Here is a 20,649-nt window from a genome sequence, read left to right on the forward strand (position 1 = left end):
TATATATATATATATATATATATATATATATCTCGTTTGTAAAAAACAAATCCCAAAGAAGAACCACACCAACCACAGGGTTCCGGGTTCAGTCCCACTGCATGGCACCTTGGGCAAGTGTCATCTACTATAGCCTCAGGTCAACCAAAGCCTTGTGAGTTGATTTGGTAGATGGAAACTGAAAGAAGCCTGTCATATATATATATGTGTGTGTGCGTGTGTGTTTGTACCCCCACCATTGCTTGTTGGTATGTTTACGTTCCTGTAACTTAGCAGTTAGGCAAAAGAGACCGATAGAATAAGTACTAGGCTTACAAAGAATAAGTCCTGGGGTCGATTTGTTCGACTGAAGGCAGTGCTCCAGCATGGCCACAGACAAATGACTAAAACAAGTAAAAGAAAATATATATAGGAGAGAGAGAATTCACACAAGAAATATCCCAGTTCTAGCTGATTTCAACATATTTTTGCAAGATTGATCTCTGAGCTAGTTTTTTAGGATAACAGTAAGTTTACAAATCTATAACTCGTATTTTAACATATGTTCTAAGAAAAGAAATTTACAATTGCTTTAATTCAATATTGATAAATATAATATTGGTGTTATTTATCATCACTTAAATCAGTTTGCATATACTTTTTTCTATGTTTTGGAATTTTCAGAAAATTTTTGTGAATTTGTTTTCTACATATGAGGGTTCAAATGATAATGGAAAAAAATTTAACTGTTATTTTTAGTATATCTCACAACCAACTGATGCCTTCTTTGTTTTTTTTTGTCACTGGCATGTATTAATATTTTTCAATATTTTTCTCCCCATAAATACATCACCATGATCCTCATCGTTTAACGTCCGCTTTCCATGCTAGCATGGGCAGGACGGTTTGACTGAGGACTGGCGAACCAGATGGCTACATCAGGCTCCAATCTGATCTAGCAGAGTTTCTGCAGCTGGATGCCCTTCCCTACAGAGAGTGTAGTGGGTGCTTTTACATTCCACCAGCACGAGGGCCAGTCAGGTGGTACTGGCAACGGCCACGCTCAAATGGTGTTTTTACATGCCACCTGCACAGGAGCCAGGTCTTCGCAAGCAGAGTTCAGTGTCCAATGAAGGAAAGGTATGCATAAGTGGGCTGGTTACACCACTGGCATAGGCCACAGGCTATGGTCTCACTTGGCTTGCAGGGTCTTCTCAAGCACAGCAAATTTCCAAACATCTCGGTCATTAGTCATTGCCTCGGTGAGGCCTGATGTTTGAAGGTTGTGCTTCACCACCTCATCTCAGGTCTTCCTAGGTCTACCTCTTCCACAGTTTCCTTCAACCACTAGGGTGTAACACTTTTTCACACAACTATCCTCATCCATTCATATCACATGACCAATGCAGTCGTCTCTTTTGCACACCAAATCTGATGCTTCTCAGGTCCAACTTTTCTCTCAAGGCATTTATACTCTGTCAAGTATGCACACTGACATTACACATCCAGCGGAGCATACTGGCTTCATTCCTTGCAAGCTTATGCATGTCCTCAGCAGTCACGGCCCATGTTTCATTGCCATGAAGCATGGCTGTATGTACACATGCGTCATACAGTCTGCCTTTTACTCTTAGCGAGAGGCCCTTTGTCACCAGCAGAGCTAGGAGCTCTCTGAACTTTGCCCAGGCTATTCTTATTCTAGCAGCTACACTTTCAGAGCACCCTTCCCCACTACTGACTTGGTCACCTAGGTAACAGAAGTTATCAACTACTTCTAGTTTTTCTCCCTGGAATGTAGGAGTTGTTCTCTGCACATTTTCAGTGTCTATTGCTCCTGAGCATCTGCCACATTCAAAAACTATCTTCCCAGTTAGCCTTCCTTTGATACTGTTGCACCTCTTATGTGTCCATAGTTTATACTGGGTACATCTTATAGAGTTTCTACCTACGCCTTTTCTACAAATCAAGCAGGGCCATCTACCTGAAGGGATTTGTGGTTTGTCTGCCTTCCTACTTATTAGGACTTTGGTTTTAGCCAAGTTGACTCTAATCCTTGCTTCCACACCTGAAACTTTTTCTCTAGTTCTGATAGTGACTCAGCAATTAGAGCAAGGTCATCAGCATAGAGGAGCACCCAGGGGCATCCTGTCTTGAATTCCTGTTATTGCCTGGAGGACTATGATAAATAGGAGGGGCCTGAGGACTGAACCTACCTCTACCCGGAATTCTTCACTGTACTTGTTACCAACCCTCACTTTACTGACAGCGTCTCTGTACATGGATTGCACAGCTCTCACTAACCATTCATCTATCTCTAGTTTCCTCATTGACTACCAGATAAGGGAACGGGGGACCTTATCAAAGGCTTTTTCCATGTCAACAAAAGCCAGGTACAGAGGTATATCTTTGGCTAGGTATTTCTCCTGCAGCTGCCTTACTAGAAATATAGCATCAGTGGTGCTTTTCCCTGGCATGAACCCAAACTGCATCTCATCTAGACTAACTATCTCCTTAATTAGTTGGGCTATGACCCTCTCCGTGACCTTCATTACCTGATCCAACAACTTGATACCTCTGTAATTATTTGTAGCAGTTGACTATGGTGCTGCTACACCAGTCATTGGGTATGACTCCTTCGTGTATCACCTGGTTTGTAATATGGGTGACTAGGCTATAGCCGACACTGCCAGATATTTTGAGCATCTTCGCAGTGATTCCTGATGGGCCGGGGTCTTTCCCTGTCTTCATACTCTTAGTTGCTTTATCTACCATGGTACTGTCAATTAGGATAGCTGGTCCCTCTGTTGGGTCGACATTTGGCAGACTCTCTTCCTCCCATTCATTTTCTTTATTGAGCAACCTTTCATAGTGGCGTCTCCAAACCTCTTTCTTTGCAGCCTCATTTAGTGCAAGTGAATCATCAACCATGTGGACACATTTCTCTCCTATGACATCACGATTCTCTCTCACACACTGTCTTGCAACACAAAATACCTCAAGTCTTTGGTCCTCACAGTGCAAAACATTGGTAAATCTTTTATCTGCTTCCCCTCTGGCTAAATAAACCTGTCTCCGAGCTTCCCTTTTGGCAGTCTGATACACATTTAGTGTAATGATGATGCACCCAAGGATGGGATTTGAGCCAAAAACTCGGACTGTCCATATTTTAAACTCCAATTAAAAAATATACAACAAAGTGTATTTCCCACTTAACAATTTTTTTTTTTTTTAAATACAGACACTCAGAACTTTTAGCTTAAATTCCAGCAATGGACTACTCTTGAACAATATCAATACATCATAGTGACAACGAAATGAGGAACGTATCAAGGTGGCTGTGCAATGTGCTAAAAGCAACAGCTAAATTACCTAAATCACACACAAAAACTTAATTTGCATAATCTTTTGAATTCCCATGTGTAGAAGATAAATTCACGAAACTTTTCTGAAAATTCCAAAAAATAGAAAAGTTACAAGGGGATATATGGGGTGCTTAAACCAAAATTCTGCCCCTCCAACTAAAACAAAATGCTAACAGCTTTATTCTATCGCCACAGCATGAATTGAAACCACTGCCCTCTACCCAGGTTTGCGACAGTCACTGCAATCCACACTCCCTGCTTGCACCTTCTTGACAACACCTGACTGTGTATATTACAACCTTCGTGTCTCTCTTTTCTTTACTCCACCATCACATCTATGTTCTGATCCTTGTTACTTGTGAGTATACCCAGGCACTTCACCATCTCTCTCCAGCTCTCTCTTACACTTTTGTTGTTTCCTACTCTCTCTCTCTTTCCCCTGGCTGGGTAACCATGTACCTCCTCTATAGCAAGACACCTATTTCTGTTACTCTCTAACCTTTCATCATCTGAAATCAGATCATCTCCCCCAATGCCGTCTCCATTATAGCAAGACACCTGTTTCTGCATCTGTCTCTTTGTCACCCTCTAACTCTGACATGACTTCCCCTCCCCAAATGCACCTTCCCCTCTCATAATTCCTTGTCTTGCGAGTTACTTGGTGACCCTGCCAGTACTGGTTCCACATAAAAAGTATCCAGTCCACACTGTAAAGTGGTTGGCATTTGGAAGGGTATCCAGCTGTAAAAATCATGCCAAAACTAATCTCGCCTGTGCTAGTACCATGTAAAAAGTACACCAACACCAACCACTCTGCAGAGTCATTGGTGTTAGTTAGGGCATCCAGCCATAAAAACCCTACCAAAATAGACACAATAGTATAGGGTAGTTTTTTGACCTGGCCAGCTCCTGTGAACCATCATGGAAGATGGACATTAAACGATGATGATAATCTTTAGAAATTAGGAAAACAAAGATCACCATCAACATGAATAAAAGGGATAAAAAAAGGAAAAAGACAGAGGATCAAGCACCAGCAATAAGTCTGCTACTGAGTTTAGGTTCTCAGTTATATCATTTCACTAAACTTGTATTAATCAGATGTATTTGAAAAGGTCATGAATAACGCACTTCTAATTTCCTTCTTTTTCAAAGTTCTTAGTTTTCATGCCTACCTGTAGAAATCATTGAAAAACCATTGCAATGTATCCTATCTGAAATCATATGACAAACTCGTAAACATGAATGAAAAACAGAACATTACAATTTGTTTTTAAATTATTTGAAAAGAAAGCCATAAAAAAAAATTGTTACTGTTTTGTCTCTTCTTCCTCTTCCTCTTCCTCATCATCCTTTTCATCCTCTTCCTCTTCCTCATCATCCTTTTCATCTAAAAAAAACAAACAAAAAAAAACATCTTTTCAGCAAAACCAAATTCTAATCAAGATATCCAATGTTTTCTATAATAAAATAAAAATTAACCATCATCAATATAATATAGAAATATGGAACAATAAATTTGTAGCATATTTTTCAAATGTTGGGTTTTACAAAATAAAATGTTCTCTAACTTAATGTCATCAAATAAGGCATGGAAAAGTCAGTTCAAAAGCTATGATATTGTGCCGACCCCAAAATTGCATTAACCTTTTTGCAATCATATTTCTATTGAAATACACCATCCTGTTTCAATTAATTTTGAAAATAACAAATTTGATGGAATATTTTAATTTAGATCCACTTAAAGTGGTTTGTATTATAGAACCAGAGGTGGTCTTAGGTAGTAAAAAGGTAAAATGTGAAACCATCTCAAGCTTAAATCTAACTCATGTTGCATGTTTGGCATGCTGAAATTTTGCCATCACCTGTAATGCTTGCAATTTTGGTGTAATTATAAAAAGATAACAATTACATTTAGATTGAAAGAGCCAAGGATCCAAAGTACAAAATCCCAATGCATCATATATTATTTTATAGAAGAAAGTTGTAAGTAAACAATGAACACACAAAAGTCAAAGGGAATCTCTAACAGAAAACTAGAATTCCACAAAAATAATTAGCAGAATAGACACCCATAAAATAATATATTGTGCTGAATCAAAAGTCTGTACTGTTTTTCAATTGGTGGCATTGAAACGCATTTACATTTCTCAGGTGACAGAAGCATATGACATATTTTCTGAAAGGGGGGTATTTCAACACATCTTTCTATACTATTGTATGGATAGTTTACTTTTATTGTTTTTAAGTTAAAATAGGAGAAAATGAGACACAATTTCATCATTTGAAGCTCTTATTACTGGAAAGGAAAACATGTTGTGCTAACAAGATATGTGCAACTTATGGAGATGGTGCAATAACTGAGAAGACCAAGCAGTTTGCTAGGTTTAGGGGAATAAATTTTAATTTTGAAAAAAATGAATATTCTGGCAGGCCTACAGTCATTAATGATATCCAGATTGAAATGCTAGTTGAAAATAATCCGGACCACATGACACATCACTGAGATCCTCCACACATCTCATATGAGTGTTATAAGGTATTTAAAAACACGTGGATACATGAATCACTAAGAGGTTTAGGTGCCTCATAATTTAACAAAAAAAAATTTAATGGAATGCAGTTCCATCTGTGATTCTCTGCCCAAACTCAACAAAAGCCTATTTTTGTAGAAAGGGGGAGGGGGAACAGGTATTGGAAAATGGTTTGTTTACAATAATGTGGAACAAAATAGTCCTGGAGAAAATAAAAGGAACTACCTTCAATCAATCCTAAAGCTGGACACTAATCCAAAGGAGGTGACACTCTGTATTTAATGGGATTGGAAAGGCACTGTGTATTACAAACTACTTCTGCAAAATCAGACATTGAACAATTAGTTTCCAATTAAGCTGCTTAAATGAAGCATTCTAATGAAAAAAATCCAGAATTGGTCAATCAGAGGGTGTCACTTTCCTTCAGGTCAATGCTAGTCCTGTTCCTTTGCAGATCTGACAGAAATCAGTACAGCTTGGCTGGAATGTCCTACCACACCCATCATACTCACTTAATCTTGCACGTTCAGACTATCATTTATTTCCATCTGTACAAAATTCTCTAATGAGAAGAACTTCAATTCTTCAGAAGACTGTAAAAACCACTTAGGCAAGTTCATGACCAAGAAAGATGCCAAGTTCTAGAAGGATGGGATCATGAAACTGCCTCAAAGACAGTGACAGGTAGTGGAACAAAATGGGAAATCTATGGTTGAATAAAGCTACATACAAATGTCTAAATGTTGTTTTTAAACTTTACTTAAAAAACAGTATACACTTTTGTTCCAAGCCAATACATCAACTTCTTAGTTTAGTAGATATAATTGAAAATTCTGTAATTAATGCTGAGAATAGATGTAATGAGAGAATGAAAGCTAGCATATTTTATTCATTTATTCTTTTACATGTTTCAGTCATTTGAATGCGGCCATGCTGGAGTACCGCCTTTAGTCAACTTCATTGTAAGCCTTAGTACTTATTCTATTGCTCTCTTTTGCCGAACCGCTAAGTTACAGGGATGTAAACACAGCAACATTGGTTGTCAAGCAATTTTGAGGGGACAAACACAGACACACATACATATGGCGGGCTTCTTTCAGTTTCCATCTACCAAATCCACTCACAAAGCTTTGGTCGGCCCGAAGCTATAGTAGAAGACACTTGCCCAAGGTGCCACACACTGAACCCAGAACCATGTGGTTGATAAGGAAGCTACTTACCACATAGCCACACCTGTGCCTATAGAAGAAAATTCATAGACCTTTATCGTTACCACCTCTGGTGATGACAATACAAACCACTCATATGCACAGAGCAGTATGAAGTATGTATAAAAAAGTGGTGCTACATCATAATGAGGTAGGGTTACTGTCAAAATAGGCAGAGATTGGGAAGAAATGAACTGAGCTTTATATGTTGGATGTATAAAGCTATCCATCTTGAAGAGCAGAGTTCAAATTAGCTTAAACAGTAGTTGCACAATATAAATATAAGTAGATGTATACTAGAGATGTGACTATACTGGTACAGACATCTGATGCAGAGTGGAAAAGGTGTGTTGACAGTCTAAGGAACCAATGATAGAAAATATGAACATAAATAGTGAAACTGATGGGTATCACAGAAAGATTGTTGTTTAACCCCCAAGTTAGACCGTAATAAGCAGACCTATTATTAAAGATGTTCCAGCTGTGACAATTCTCTCTCCACCTTCCCCACTTATGTTTTCTAATATAACACTCCCTTCTTTACAGATAGAATAGGCTGGTGGAAATTTGGTTGCTAATCTTATCAGGTTAAGCAATCATGAAATGGCACCATGCTGTATGGTAACTTTATTTACCGGTTTCAGATTTAGAAAAATTGGGTGGGGTGGCGGTGGGGCTCAGTGATTTTAGAATAGTATAAGTTAACTAACTCCCAAATTCAAAGGGGATTCTTTATTCTAACACTTAAATGCATTTAAACAGATATGTCCAATTCTCCATTGCTCTAGTCATTCAAACCAACAAAGGAATTTCTATGTAGTCGCTCAACATGCTATAAATAGCAGCCAAATCTACATCAAATCACAGTTGAGAGAAAATAAAGATTAATTACCAGAAAATAATGTTATAGCCGGTAATTGTTGCCACAACCGTGCTAGCTTTCTTTCATACAGTTTCCGAGTGGTTTCTGAAAAATAACACATAAAAAAATTTACTTTAAAAGGAAATACATACAATACATGGTAATGCCTCATAATCTCTACTAGAGTTGAACAGGCTTATATAATCAAAGGCATTCCAGCTGTGAACAACTTGGCTTTTTCAGATGTGCAAGAAAAATAGGACATCATTCATCATAATTATTTAATCTCTGTTGTCCATGCTGGCATGGGTTGGAAAACTGGAAGGTTGCACCAGACTCCAGTGTGATTTAGCAAGATTTCTATGCCTAGATTCCCTTCGTAATGCCAATCACTTTGAGAGTGTAATGGGTGTTTTTATGTGCCACAGGCACAGGTGCAATTTGCATGCCACCAGTATCTGCAGTGACTGATTTTACTTGGCTTGATGGGTCTTCTCAAGCACAGCATAATGCCAAAGGGCTCGGTCATTTGTAATTGTCTCTGTGAGGCGCAATACTCAAAAGGTGCTTTTCATGTGCCACTGGCATCAGCCACCTTGCCTCTGTGAGACTCAATGCTCCTAAGGGGCTTTTTGTGTGCTACTGGCACAGGTGCCAGTTATGTGACACCAACATCGGCCATGACTACAATTTCACTTGGCTTGACAGGTCCTCTCAAGCACAGCATATTGCCAAAGGTTTCAGTTACTGGTTATTACCACCATGAGGCCCGAAGTTTGAACATCATGCTTCACCACCTCGTCCCATGTCTTCCTGCGTCTACCTCAGCCACAGGTTCCCTCCACAGTTAGAGAATGGCACTTCTTTACAAAGTTGCCCATGTCCATATATATCACATGACCATACCAGCACAGTCATCTCTCTTGCATACCACATCTGATACCTCTTATGCCCAACTTTTCTCTCAAGATGTTTAAACTCTGTCATACAAGTACACTGACATTGCACATCCAGCGAAACATACTGGCTTCATTTCTTTCAAGCCTACATGTGTCCTCAGCTGTCACAGCCCATGTTTCACTGCCATGTAGCATAGCTGTTCAGATACAGGCATCATACAATCTGCCTTTCCCTCTGAGGGAGAGACCATTTGTTGCCAGCAGAGGTAGGAGCTCTCTGAACTTTGCCAAGCCTCTTCTTATTCTCACAGCTACAGTCTCATAGGATCCACCTCCGCTACTAACTTGGTCACCTAGAAAACGAAGCTGTCTACTACCTCTAACTCACTCCCCACCCCTAGCAGTTGATGGAGTCTATTTTCTGTATATTCTCTGTGTTTATTGTACTTGTGTATCTTCCACACACTAAAGCTATTTTCTCTGTTAACCTTCCTCTGATACTGCTGCACCTCTTATGTGTGCATAGTTTCTCCCTATGCCTTTTCTATAGACTGAGCAGGGTCATCTACCTGAAGGGATTTGTGATTTGTCTGCCTTCCTACTTACTAAGATTTTGGTTTTTACTTGGTTAACTCTAAGGCCCTTCAATTCTAGTCCTTGCTTCCATACACCTGAAACTTCTCTAGTTCTTGTAGTGATTCAGCTATAAGAACAAAGTCATCAGCATAGAGAAGATCGCAGGAACAGCCTGTCTTCAATCCCTCTGTTATTGCCTGGGGGATTACGATGAAGAGAGTGTGGGGGTGAGGACCAATCCTTGGTGAACCCCTACTTCTACCCTGAATTCTTTGCTCACCTTAGTGACAGCACATGACTTGTATAACTCTAACCACCCACTTGTCTATCCCCGCATTGACCACCAGATAAGGGATCGGGGGACCCTGTCAAAGGCTTTCACCAAGTCAACAAAAGCCAAGTACAGAGGTTTATCTTTGGCTATGTATTTTTCCTGCAGCTGCCTTACCAGAAATATAGCATCAGTGGTGCTTCTCCCTGGCACAAAACCAAACTGCATCTCATCTAGACTAACTCTCTCCCTAATTAGTTGGGCTATGACCTGCTCTGTAACTTTCATCACCTGATCCAATGATTTGATACCTCTAATTATTTCTAAGGCACCACCTTTACCTTTGTAGCAGTTTTTTATGGTGCTGCTACATAAGTTATTGTGTATGACTCCTTCATGTACCACCTGATTTACAATATGGGTGACTAGAACATAACCCACACTGCCAGGTATTTTAAGTATCTCAGTGGTGATCCTTGATGGGCCAGGGGCTTTCCCCGTCTTCATATCCTTAATTGCATTATGTACCAAGGTACTCTCAATTCAGATAGCTGGTCCCTCAGTGGGGGCAATATCTGGCAGACTCTCTTCCTTCCATTCATTCTCTACATTCAGCAGTCTTTCAGAATGGCATTTCCAAGCCTCTTTTTTTTTTTACAGAATCATTAAATGCAAGTGAGCCATCATCCACAGATACATTTCTCTCCTATGACATCACAATTTTCTATCACACACTATCTTGCAATCCAAAACACTTCAAGTCTTTGGTCCTCACATAGGCAAACTTCTTTTCTGCTTCTTCCCTGGCTAGATATACTTGCCTCCTAGCTTCCCTTCTGGCTATCTGATACAGTTCCCTGCTATCCAGGCCTGTTTCTTTGTTCTAATGGCCTTATCTCCAGCATCATTCCACAACCACGTCACCCTAGGTCTAGATGAGACTTTGCACCATTGGTCTGTGGCACTGAGCAAGCTGCCCCACAAGAATTCCCAGTTGCCCTCAATGTTACAAGTCTGTAGCTCCTCATCAAATTTCTCAATCAGGATGTCCCTAAATCCCTGACCATGTGAAGGATCCTTAAGCTGCAAAATTTTTTTCCAGATTGGTCTGCTTCTTGACACCCTTCTGGCCTGGACGCTAAAGTCACTAATGACTAGTCTATGCTGGGGAGTACATTCTTCACCAGGGAAGGTCTTTGTATTCAGGAGCAACCATGCATCTCACTGTCTGGTGAGAATGTAATCGATCTGGCTAGCATTGTCACTTGATTGGTAGGCTATCAGGTGGCTAACTGGCTTCCTGAAGTTGATGTTGCAGATTAATAGGTTATTCACATCACAAAATTCCAGTAGCCTTGTCCCCTCTTCGTTTTGGAAATCAATTCCATGGCCTCTGTGTACACCATGGAAGATACCAGGCTGCTGCCTGACATCCTCATTGAAATCCCCAGCCATGAACAAGATATCATTGTCGTTTGTCGTTGAGGTAGCCTGCAGAAGAATATCATAAAAGTGGTCCTTTTGTTCATTTGGTAGGCCCACTTGTGGGGAGGGTGCGTAGACAGAGATAATTGTCATTATACTATACTGCAAGACTAGCCTGAGCTTAAGTACTCTATCACATACTTTGACTACCTATATGACCTTATCCACCCATTTCTCTGCAAGAAGTATGCCCACACCACCTACCCCGTTACGTTCCCAGATTTTATACCTATGTGCTTTGCCGGTGAGGAACCTGGCTGAAGCTCCTCTCCACCTTACCTCTTGAATGTAACGTACATCAACATGCCTCTGTTCAAGCATCTCAACAATCTTGCTAGACCTACCTTTCACTGTGCCTATATTGACAGTGCCCACTCTGAAAACTGGGAAAAGGATGTGGGAGGGAATATGGGAAGGGGAGTACCTGAAAAGAAGGTCACATCAGCTGTTCTCGCTCTAACCTACCATCATTCAAACATGTTAAAATTGTTACCCCCAATTGGGAAGGAGTGTAATGTAAGCATTGTAAATATAAGTGTTATGAGCATTGTAAATATAAGCGTTATTGCTGCAAACATAAATAGGTTAATGTTGAAATTAAGTGAGCCGCTATTGGTTAGTCCATTATATTAGAGAGAAAGGGGTAGGTGGTTTGTTAATTTACTAAGTAATACATCTTTTTTTGGCACATGCAGTAGAGTGGATGATTGTTGGAGTGGGGTGGAGCTATGCAAGTCTTCTGATACAGAAATGAGGCAGAGCCTTGTAGGGGTTTCCAGTATAGGTGGTGAGGGCAGGAATGAGTGGGTGCATTGCGGACAAGTAATGGCCAACTTCACCTCATGAAACAGCAGTCACGATAGAAAGACACTAGTGATGCAGAGAGAGAGAAACTTGAAAGACTTTATTGCTGGAGAAATCATGGCTAGTATGAGAAAGACATAAGTTATAAAACAAAGTGAGAAGGTTTACAAATTTTAGAGAGAGAGAGGGAGAGATCTCTGGGGAAATCCTGGCAAAGTATGGAAACATGTCGGTTAGTATTATGAGTTAGGTGAATGAATGAATGATGAGCGATTAAAATTAGATAAATTTTTTTAGCTTAGCTGGTCATTTCACATGGAATAATAGTGTCAGCAGCAGAACAAGTAATGTGAAATTTGAAAAACCATGTGCGAAAGGCTTTTTATAATCTCCAGATGGAAGCGGCCAATTAAAAGACCAGCTCCACCTCAAGAAATAGCAGCCATGATAGAAAGACACTAGTGAGTCAGAGAGAAATAGAGAGACTTTATCATTGGAGAAATAATGGCAAGTATGAGAAAAAAAGACGAGAATGTTTACAAATGTTAGAGAGATTTTTCTTCAGATAATAGATTGCGATTTGCTCTTTATTTTTATCAGGTCAAAGAAACATAGAGAGGTTCACTCACTGGCTGATAATACCCTCTGATGGTCTCTCAAAGTGATTCCACATATATTACTTATATGAGAGGCACAGAGATGACTGTGCAGTTAAAAAGTGTCTTGCAACTACATGGTATTCATGACATGGTTTTCTACAAATCAGAAACTGTGCAAAGATCATGTATCATTATCCACATCATCCAGCAGAGCATGCTAGCTTCATTTCTTTCTAGTTTTGCATGTCCTCTGCATTCGCTGTCAAAGTTTCACAACCACACAGCATTGCTGTTCGTATGCTGGCATCATACAATCTGCCATTCACTCTGGGAGAAAGGCTTTTTGTTGCTAACAGGAGTAATAGTTTTCTCAACTTTCTCCAGCCAGTTTTTACTCTAGCAACTATAGTTTCAGCACATCCTCACCTCCTGCTAATTATTACCAAGGTACAGAAGCTGTCTACTCCCTCTACAGATCCTTCTAGGCGTTGCCGAAAAATATATTTCCCACATGCTCTTTGTATTTATTGCACCTATGCATCTGCCATGAAATCTACTTTCTCTGCTAAACTTCCTGTGAATCTACTACACCTCTTGTATGATTTAATTTGCACCAACCACATGGTTCCGGGTTCAGTCCCACTGTGTGGCACCTTGGGCAAGTGTCTTCTACTATAGCCTTGGGCCAACCAAAGCCTTCTGAGTGGATTTGGTAGACGGAAACTGAAAGAAGCCCGTCGTATATATGTATGTGTTTGTGTTTGTCCCCCCATCATCGCTTGACAACCGATGCTGGTGTGTTTACATCCCCGTAACTTAGCAGTTCGGCAAAAAGAGACTGATAGAATAAGTACTAGGCTTCCAAAGAATAAGTCCTGGGGTCGATTTGCTCGACTAAAGGCGGTGCTCCAGCATGGCTGCAGTCAAATGATTGAAACAAGTAAAAGAGTATTGAACAGGGTTGATTATCTAAAGAGATTAGTGTTCTGTCTGTTTTCCTGCTAACTAGAACTTTGGTCTTTGCTAAATTAACTTTAAGACCCTTTAATGACAGGCTTTATGTCCACATCTGGACTTTTATTTCTACAGTTTCAGTTTCGAGGGTGGGATGAAAAGTTCATAGGCTGACTATGAAGGAGTGATGGAACTGTGAAATCTTGAATGCATTAAATTTCAACTCTACTTATTAATAACTGCACTGTTTCTTTCCAGTTAAAATGACAACAGACTGTTCAAAAACTTCAAAAGTAACTAGTAGAGACTTCTTTTGAAAATGGACAAAAATTTGCACTGTGATGTTATCAAGTACCGACAGAAAATGGGTTTAGTCTCCAAGGACAGACATGCTGGCATAGTTGCTACATTAGGGGATGACAACAGTTCAAAAATGGGCAGCTGAATTTAGGATGGGAATAGAATCTTGAAGGTGACCCAAGGTCTGGATGTCCTACAACTTCCACCACCAACATAAACATTGATCATGTTCACCACATGGTGAAGGATGACAGGTGATTGTCTATAAAGCAAATAGCCAATGCTTTTATTATATCCCATGATATGATAGAGTTGAGAATATTCTAACTTGGCATGACAAAGGTTTCTACTTGGTGGGTACTACATCTTCTGATGCCTGATCACATCATCAGAAAATTTGGTATTGTTTGAAGCAGATCCAGCTGGTTTCCTTGAACGTTTCCTAAAGCCAGGATGAGTGTTGGGTTCATCACTTTAACCCAGAGATAAAGAGACAATCCATGCAATGCAGACACCCCTCCTCACTTGCTCCAAAGAAGGCCATATTTGTTTCATTTGCAGGGAAGGTGATGGCCTCAGTTTTTTAGGATGCAAAAGGCATTGTGCTTATTGGCTATCTGCAAAATGACCACACCATCAATGGAGAGTACTATGCCAACTTGTTGGGGCAGTAACAAAAGGCTATCAAGACCAAATGGCCAGGAATACTGATGAAAGGGTCTTGCTTCTTCAAGACAATGCTACAGCATACAAGTCTTTGTTTTCAATGGCTGCTGTGTGTGACTGTGGCTTTGAATTAGTTGATCACCCTGCCTATTCTCCTGATTTGGCCCCATCTGACTACCATCTGTTCTCTAACATGAAAAAATACTTGGCTGGGAGCCAATATCGCAGTGATGATGATGTCATATCTGCTATTGATGACTTTTTTGTCCAATAAGATGAAAGCTTCTTCACCAATGGGATCCAAGCACAGCAACACCAACAGAAGAAATGTGTGGACCACAAGGGTGACTATGTTGAAAAATAAACCTTATTTGGTCATATTCAAAGAGAGTATCTTGGTCAACCTAAGAACTTTCCAGCCAACCCTTGTATAAGAACAATGTCATCAGTATACAGCTCCCATGGATAGCCAGTCTTAAATTTCTCTGTTATGGCCTAGATTGGATAAATAGGAAGAGACTGATAGTTGAATCTTGATGAACTCCAACACACACAATAAAGTCATCATAGTACTCATTATCAACTCTGTACATGACTTGAATAGCTCTCACGAGTCATTCATTTACTACTTTCACAGCAACTACCAGATGAGGGAGTGAGACACTTTTAGTGGCTTTCTCCAAGTTGACAAATACCAAGTACAGCAGTTTGCTCTTTGCTAAATGATAAAAAAGAGCATCTGTAGTGTTTCTCTCCAGCACAAAATCAAGCTGCATCTCATCTAGATTTACTTTCTTTTTAATTAATTAAGCTATGACTCTTCCACTGACTTTCATAACCTGGTCCAGTAATTTGATACATCTGTAATTACTTCTCATAAGGCAACTCTTATACCCTTGTAACAATTGACTGTAATGCTGTTACACTATTTGTTGGATATACCTTCCTGAACAACCTGATTGACTAACAGGTGATTAGGCAGTATTGTACTCTGCTTGATATTTTAAACATCTCATTAGGTACTCCTCGAGAACCAAGGCCTTTCCCTCATCTTCACATTCTCAATTGAATCCCACACTGCTGCCAACAAGACTGGGTGGACCCTCTGTCAAGTTCACATTAGGAAGACTACTTCCCTTACTAAATAGACCAGTTTTTTCTAAGTCATTGACCTTGAGTTGGTTTCCAGTATTTGATTTCTCTCACTGAGGTCTTTTATTTTATGTGCGACTAAAAAGCAATCCAGGAATAAAGAAACTATACTGAATAAAAGTTGCTACACATAACTTGTAGTGACGTCATTTGGCGCCAAGGTACAGTCGCCATTACTGCGTTTTTATCCACGCATGCGTGGAATTCAACATCTAAACGTTCCCGCTTTTTTCATCCTCTTTCTCGGCTGGCCGGCCATTCCAACTCTGGGGACAGCTCAATCTACATTCCAACGTCTCAGCAACCAGTTTAAGGCTGCCTATTTTCCTCCATAAATAAATATTGTTGTGTTGATAGTACAGAGTTCTGCGTTCCGTTATTGTTTAGAATTTAATATAGGAAAGCGGGTGTACACCTAATGGTGTATAACCACTTTCCTATAAACTCTATGTCTGCTTGTTTATTAACCTCTTTACAGAGTGAGAAACACAAAGAAGACAGACATGTGATAAAATTACTTAGCAATCTGAGACAAGTGTGTAGCCAAGGTAATGTGAGAAATGACATAGGCAACATAACCCAGGAAATAGAGTAAGGACTAAAAGAGGCCGCGTGTGTGTGTGATGGAATGACATGGGGGTGGGTAATTTTGATAACCTCTTTTGGGGACAAAATTGTACATTGTTGCAAACAAACTGGAGAAAGAGAGAGAGAAAGAGAGAGAAGGCTTATTTGATACATTGGCCAGTAATTCCTTCCTTGGAAATCTAACCGGGTGAAAAGATGCAAAAGTATAATGGTAGGTAGAGTGATTGGGAATACAGGAGATGATGAAGGTAAAGTCTACTGGACACAATATGTCCAATATCATGTGGCCTATTAAGAACAGGGGAGGATGACTGGTGAAAAGGGCAGCAATAGCAAATAACCTATGCATCCGCATACATAAATATATGCACACCAAGAATCCCAGGACTACAAATGTACAAAAATATATTATCCCTCCCAGTCTACATCATTACAATTCTTGTGACTTTCATATTCATACATATATACAAATGTGCATGCACACCAACAAAAAGAGGCTCTAAATGGTTGCTCAATAGCTAAATCCCACTCATATCACACTATATCATCTTAAAAGTAAAAAGGCATTAGACAATTGATGAACAATGAATTAATAATGCATTAGTGTGATTTAGTAACTGGATAATCTTAAATTTTTAATGTTAATTATATATACAGTTTTAGCCTTGCTGTGTTTAATGCAAACAAGCATAAACAAATATCTTATTAACAGAAATATTTTAGGATTGTCCTGACTGGTTTAATTTCTATTTGGAGATACCAAACAGATAGATGACATAGTTATACTGAATATAAACCAAGACTTATCTTGCTAAAGTAGCCAGTGTAATTTGCATAACAGTGCATTCTGAAATCATAGGTATTTACATTTAAAATGCCAGATTAATATAACTGAAACAAAAGACAGGAAGGTAATGGCCAGAATGGCTCTCATAATAGTTCTGCTCATTCAGGGCTGAACCAGACAAAACATATGGACACAACTAAAAGACTTACTTGTAATGGGACCCACTGTTACATTGTACTCTACAAGAGTTGATCTTAACTGCTCATCTGACAGGGTTTGAATTTCATGTGAAACCATGACTGAATAGTAAGCGAATCAACTGCAAAGAGAAAGAAAAATAAATATCAATATCATCATAACTTGTTAATCATCAAAAGACGCATAAACAACAATTACAAGAGATCACAAGAGATTGAGAGAATATGTCTGACAACAAGTCATATAAACAATAGAATGTGTAGGAGTTGGGGTGATTGAGCATGAAACAAGATATCAGCTCTTTAAATATTTCAATTGGTTCTAAGGTAGTGAGCTGGCAGAATTGTTAGCAAGCTAGGCAAAATGCTAAGCGGCATTTCATCTGTCTTTACATTCAGATTCAATCAGTTCTAATATGGTGAAATGGCAGAATCATTAACATGTTGGGTAAAATGCTTAGCAGCATTTTGTCTGTCCTTATGTTCAAATTCTGCTGAGGTCAGCTTTGCCTTTCATCCTTCCAGAGTTGATGAAACAAGTACCAGTTGAATACTGGAATTGATGTAATTGACTTACCTCCTTTCCTGAAATTACTGGTCATATGCCAAAATTTGAAAACAATATTTCGATCAGTTCACATACTGGTATGGTGACATCCTCAGAGTAATAAATCAACACAGTTGACATAACATCATCATTTAACATCTATGGCAGGGGCTGGGTGGTTCGACAGGCTCCAATGGGTCCAAAGACTGCATCATGCTCCAATGTCTACTTTCGTATAATTTCTATGGTTGGATGCCCTTGCTAACACCAAGCACTTCAGTGTGTACTGAATGTGCTTTTTTCATGCCACCAGCACCACTGAGGTTGCCATGCAGCTTGTAGGGCTATGAATACCAGGGGAGGTGGGGTTCAGCTTTATACTAGAGAATGAGGGGTTAAAGTATGAGAAGGGTGGGGGTGGGTATCAGCAGGTTCTTGTAGATCTGATAGCTAGTCACACTTACTAAGAGAGGGAAAGAAAAAGAAACAATCAGTAGGAACTACCAAGAGCTAGTGGTGAAGAGATGTCTGAGTGGCCCCCACTGTCAAGGGAGATCTGAGTAGAAGTTGATGGGTGGTTGGTTTGCAAGTTTGTATGGGAAGTAGGAGATGAGGAAGCAGAGTACAACTGTAAAAAAGGATTGAAGGGTGGATGATCAATGAGCTGTGAATTGGGGAAGACCAAAGGATGCAGAAGAGAGCAGGTGGGGGGGGGGGCAAGAAACAGCTAAATATTCATGATACAGTTGACAGGAAGATGTGAGAGAGAGAAAGATGACATGATTAAGTAGTCTGCAAGAGGTGGGGAACACTGTGCATGATGGGAGGTAATTTTGGTTCAATGTATGGATTTAAATCACTGTAATGTGGATGGAGAACATAATATACACATCACTTCCAGAACTCACTGAGAAGGGGTAGTCTTTTCAAGAACTTCCACAAGGCTCAGGGTCATGGGCAGCCGATCAGTAGTTGAAAAAGGCTGTGCATAAGAAATATGGTTGATGAGGTAAGTTGTATTAGATGTATCAAGACTGAATTAATCTCCTGCACCAGTATGTCCATAGCTGCTGTTGTCCAGTCACAAGTAAGAAGTATCAATATCCATATCTTTGCATATCAGTCAGAATCTACACTGGTTTCCTGTACAGCTGTAAAATTGTGACTAGAGCAGATCTTACATCCCCCATTCACAGGAGATGCTCATGATCTATTCCAGATATCTCATCAATTCTGCAGGCAGAAATTTTTTAATCCATTAGTGGTATGGATAGAACTATTCAATTAGAGCTGATATGGAATTGCCTAAGCTTGTTCATTCAAGGCCAATCTGAGACTACACAACATATTTGATTTCACAGATGAGTGGCAAGAAGGGTAGCAATATGCAAAAGCAATTGCTACAACAAAAATGAACATTGTTTATGTTTACTATCAATTCTATCATAGTTAGGCTCAGTCAGAGGTGATTTGAGGTTAAGTGACAAGAGTAAAAAATTCCAAAGAAAGTCATTTAGCCCAATAAATGAGAAAACTTGTGATCAAAAGGTACTTCAACTGAAACAGTTTTTTTTATTCAAAATGTGCATCTTGGATTAAACTATTGTACAGTGACAGACTTAAAACAGCAGGATATGCCTGACTCAAATGTTTTGGGTCATAATAACTGCAAGGCCCATCATTTTCATTACTGAATACTTTTGTTCTTTAAAGCATAATTAGAACTGTGCTGGGACCTTTATTAACTTTATAACTAGATAATATTTAATACTCAAAATAAAAAATTAATCAAATGTTCAATCACTATTAGTGTACATTACAAAAATACTCTTTTTACCGATATTTCCTATTCTCCATACATACAGAGAGAGGGGGATGGGAGAGAGAGACCAGCAAGAAATTTAATTTCAATGCAACTATATTGGCTCATGGCCTTAAAAATTATCCTGTTCAAATAAACAATGTATATGATCAAATGTAGCAATGATTTAAACAAAAGCACTGGTATAAAATTAATGCTCAGTCTCATGTTGCATATAGATTTGATATGTCATTGCTAACCCAACAATATATGTATATAAATATAAATATATATACTTTCACTACAATGAGAGGTTGTTGTTGTTGAGAGACTAATACAGCAAGAGAGGGAGAGAGAGTGTGTATGTCTGTAAAATAGAAAGATGTCGCTATACTAATTAGTAAGCATTGATTGAAAGCAGGAATAAAAGATACACGATACAGTGTACTTGTATCTAAAAAAAATCAAGTGATGTGATGCCCTACTATTCTAATCAAAGGGACCGTCAGCTGCAAATGGGCATCCAATAAACAGGTAAATATAGTATATTATTATTAATAAATTAGCCTTAAAAAGTGATGAAAAGTATATATTGCCTATATTGCCATGAAGAAAACAAAAAAATCACTGATGATATTTACATTTCTGTGAACAATTATTAGCTATGCAAATAAGCGGGACCATGAATAATTGCACCACACTGTCATCATCATTTAACGTCCGTTTTCCATGCTGGAATGGGTTGGACGGTCTGACTGGGGACTGGCAAGCCAGGAGGCCTCACCAGGCTCCAATCTAATCTGGCAATGTTTCTACAGCTGGATGCCCTTCCTAACACTAACCACTCCGAGAGTGTAGTGGGTGCTTTTTACATGCCACCAGCACGAGAGCCAACCAGGTGAGACTAGTATCAGCCACGTTCGGATGGTGTTTGTATACATACATCTACATACATATATATATATATAAACACACACATATATATACATAAACACACACATATATATATATATACACATCTATATATATATACACGAGTGTGTTAAATTATAAGGCACAAAAAAAAAAAAAAAAAAAA

General features: G+C 39.2%; 1 protein-coding gene across 1 annotated transcript in view; it reads right to left on the reverse strand.

The window, feature by feature from the left end:
- Positions 1-20,649, reverse strand: part of LOC106882375 (huntingtin-associated protein 1) — a 52,635-nt gene that overhangs the window by 25,009 nt on the left and 6,977 nt on the right. Inside the window, exons 2-4 of the mRNA XM_014933034.2 lie at positions 17,236-17,345; positions 7,976-8,050; positions 4,656-4,731 (exon numbers count right to left, since the gene is read on the reverse strand). Of these exons, the coding sequence (XP_014788520.2) occupies positions 4,656-4,731; positions 7,976-8,050; positions 17,236-17,323 (239 nt within the window). The 5' untranslated portion in view covers positions 17,324-17,345. The remainder of the gene's footprint in view (positions 1-4,655; positions 4,732-7,975; positions 8,051-17,235; positions 17,346-20,649) is intronic.

Source organism: Octopus bimaculoides, chromosome 20 (genome assembly GCF_001194135.2).
Source record: "Octopus bimaculoides isolate UCB-OBI-ISO-001 chromosome 20, ASM119413v2, whole genome shotgun sequence".
Taxonomy (NCBI): domain Eukaryota; kingdom Metazoa; phylum Mollusca; class Cephalopoda; order Octopoda; family Octopodidae; genus Octopus; species Octopus bimaculoides.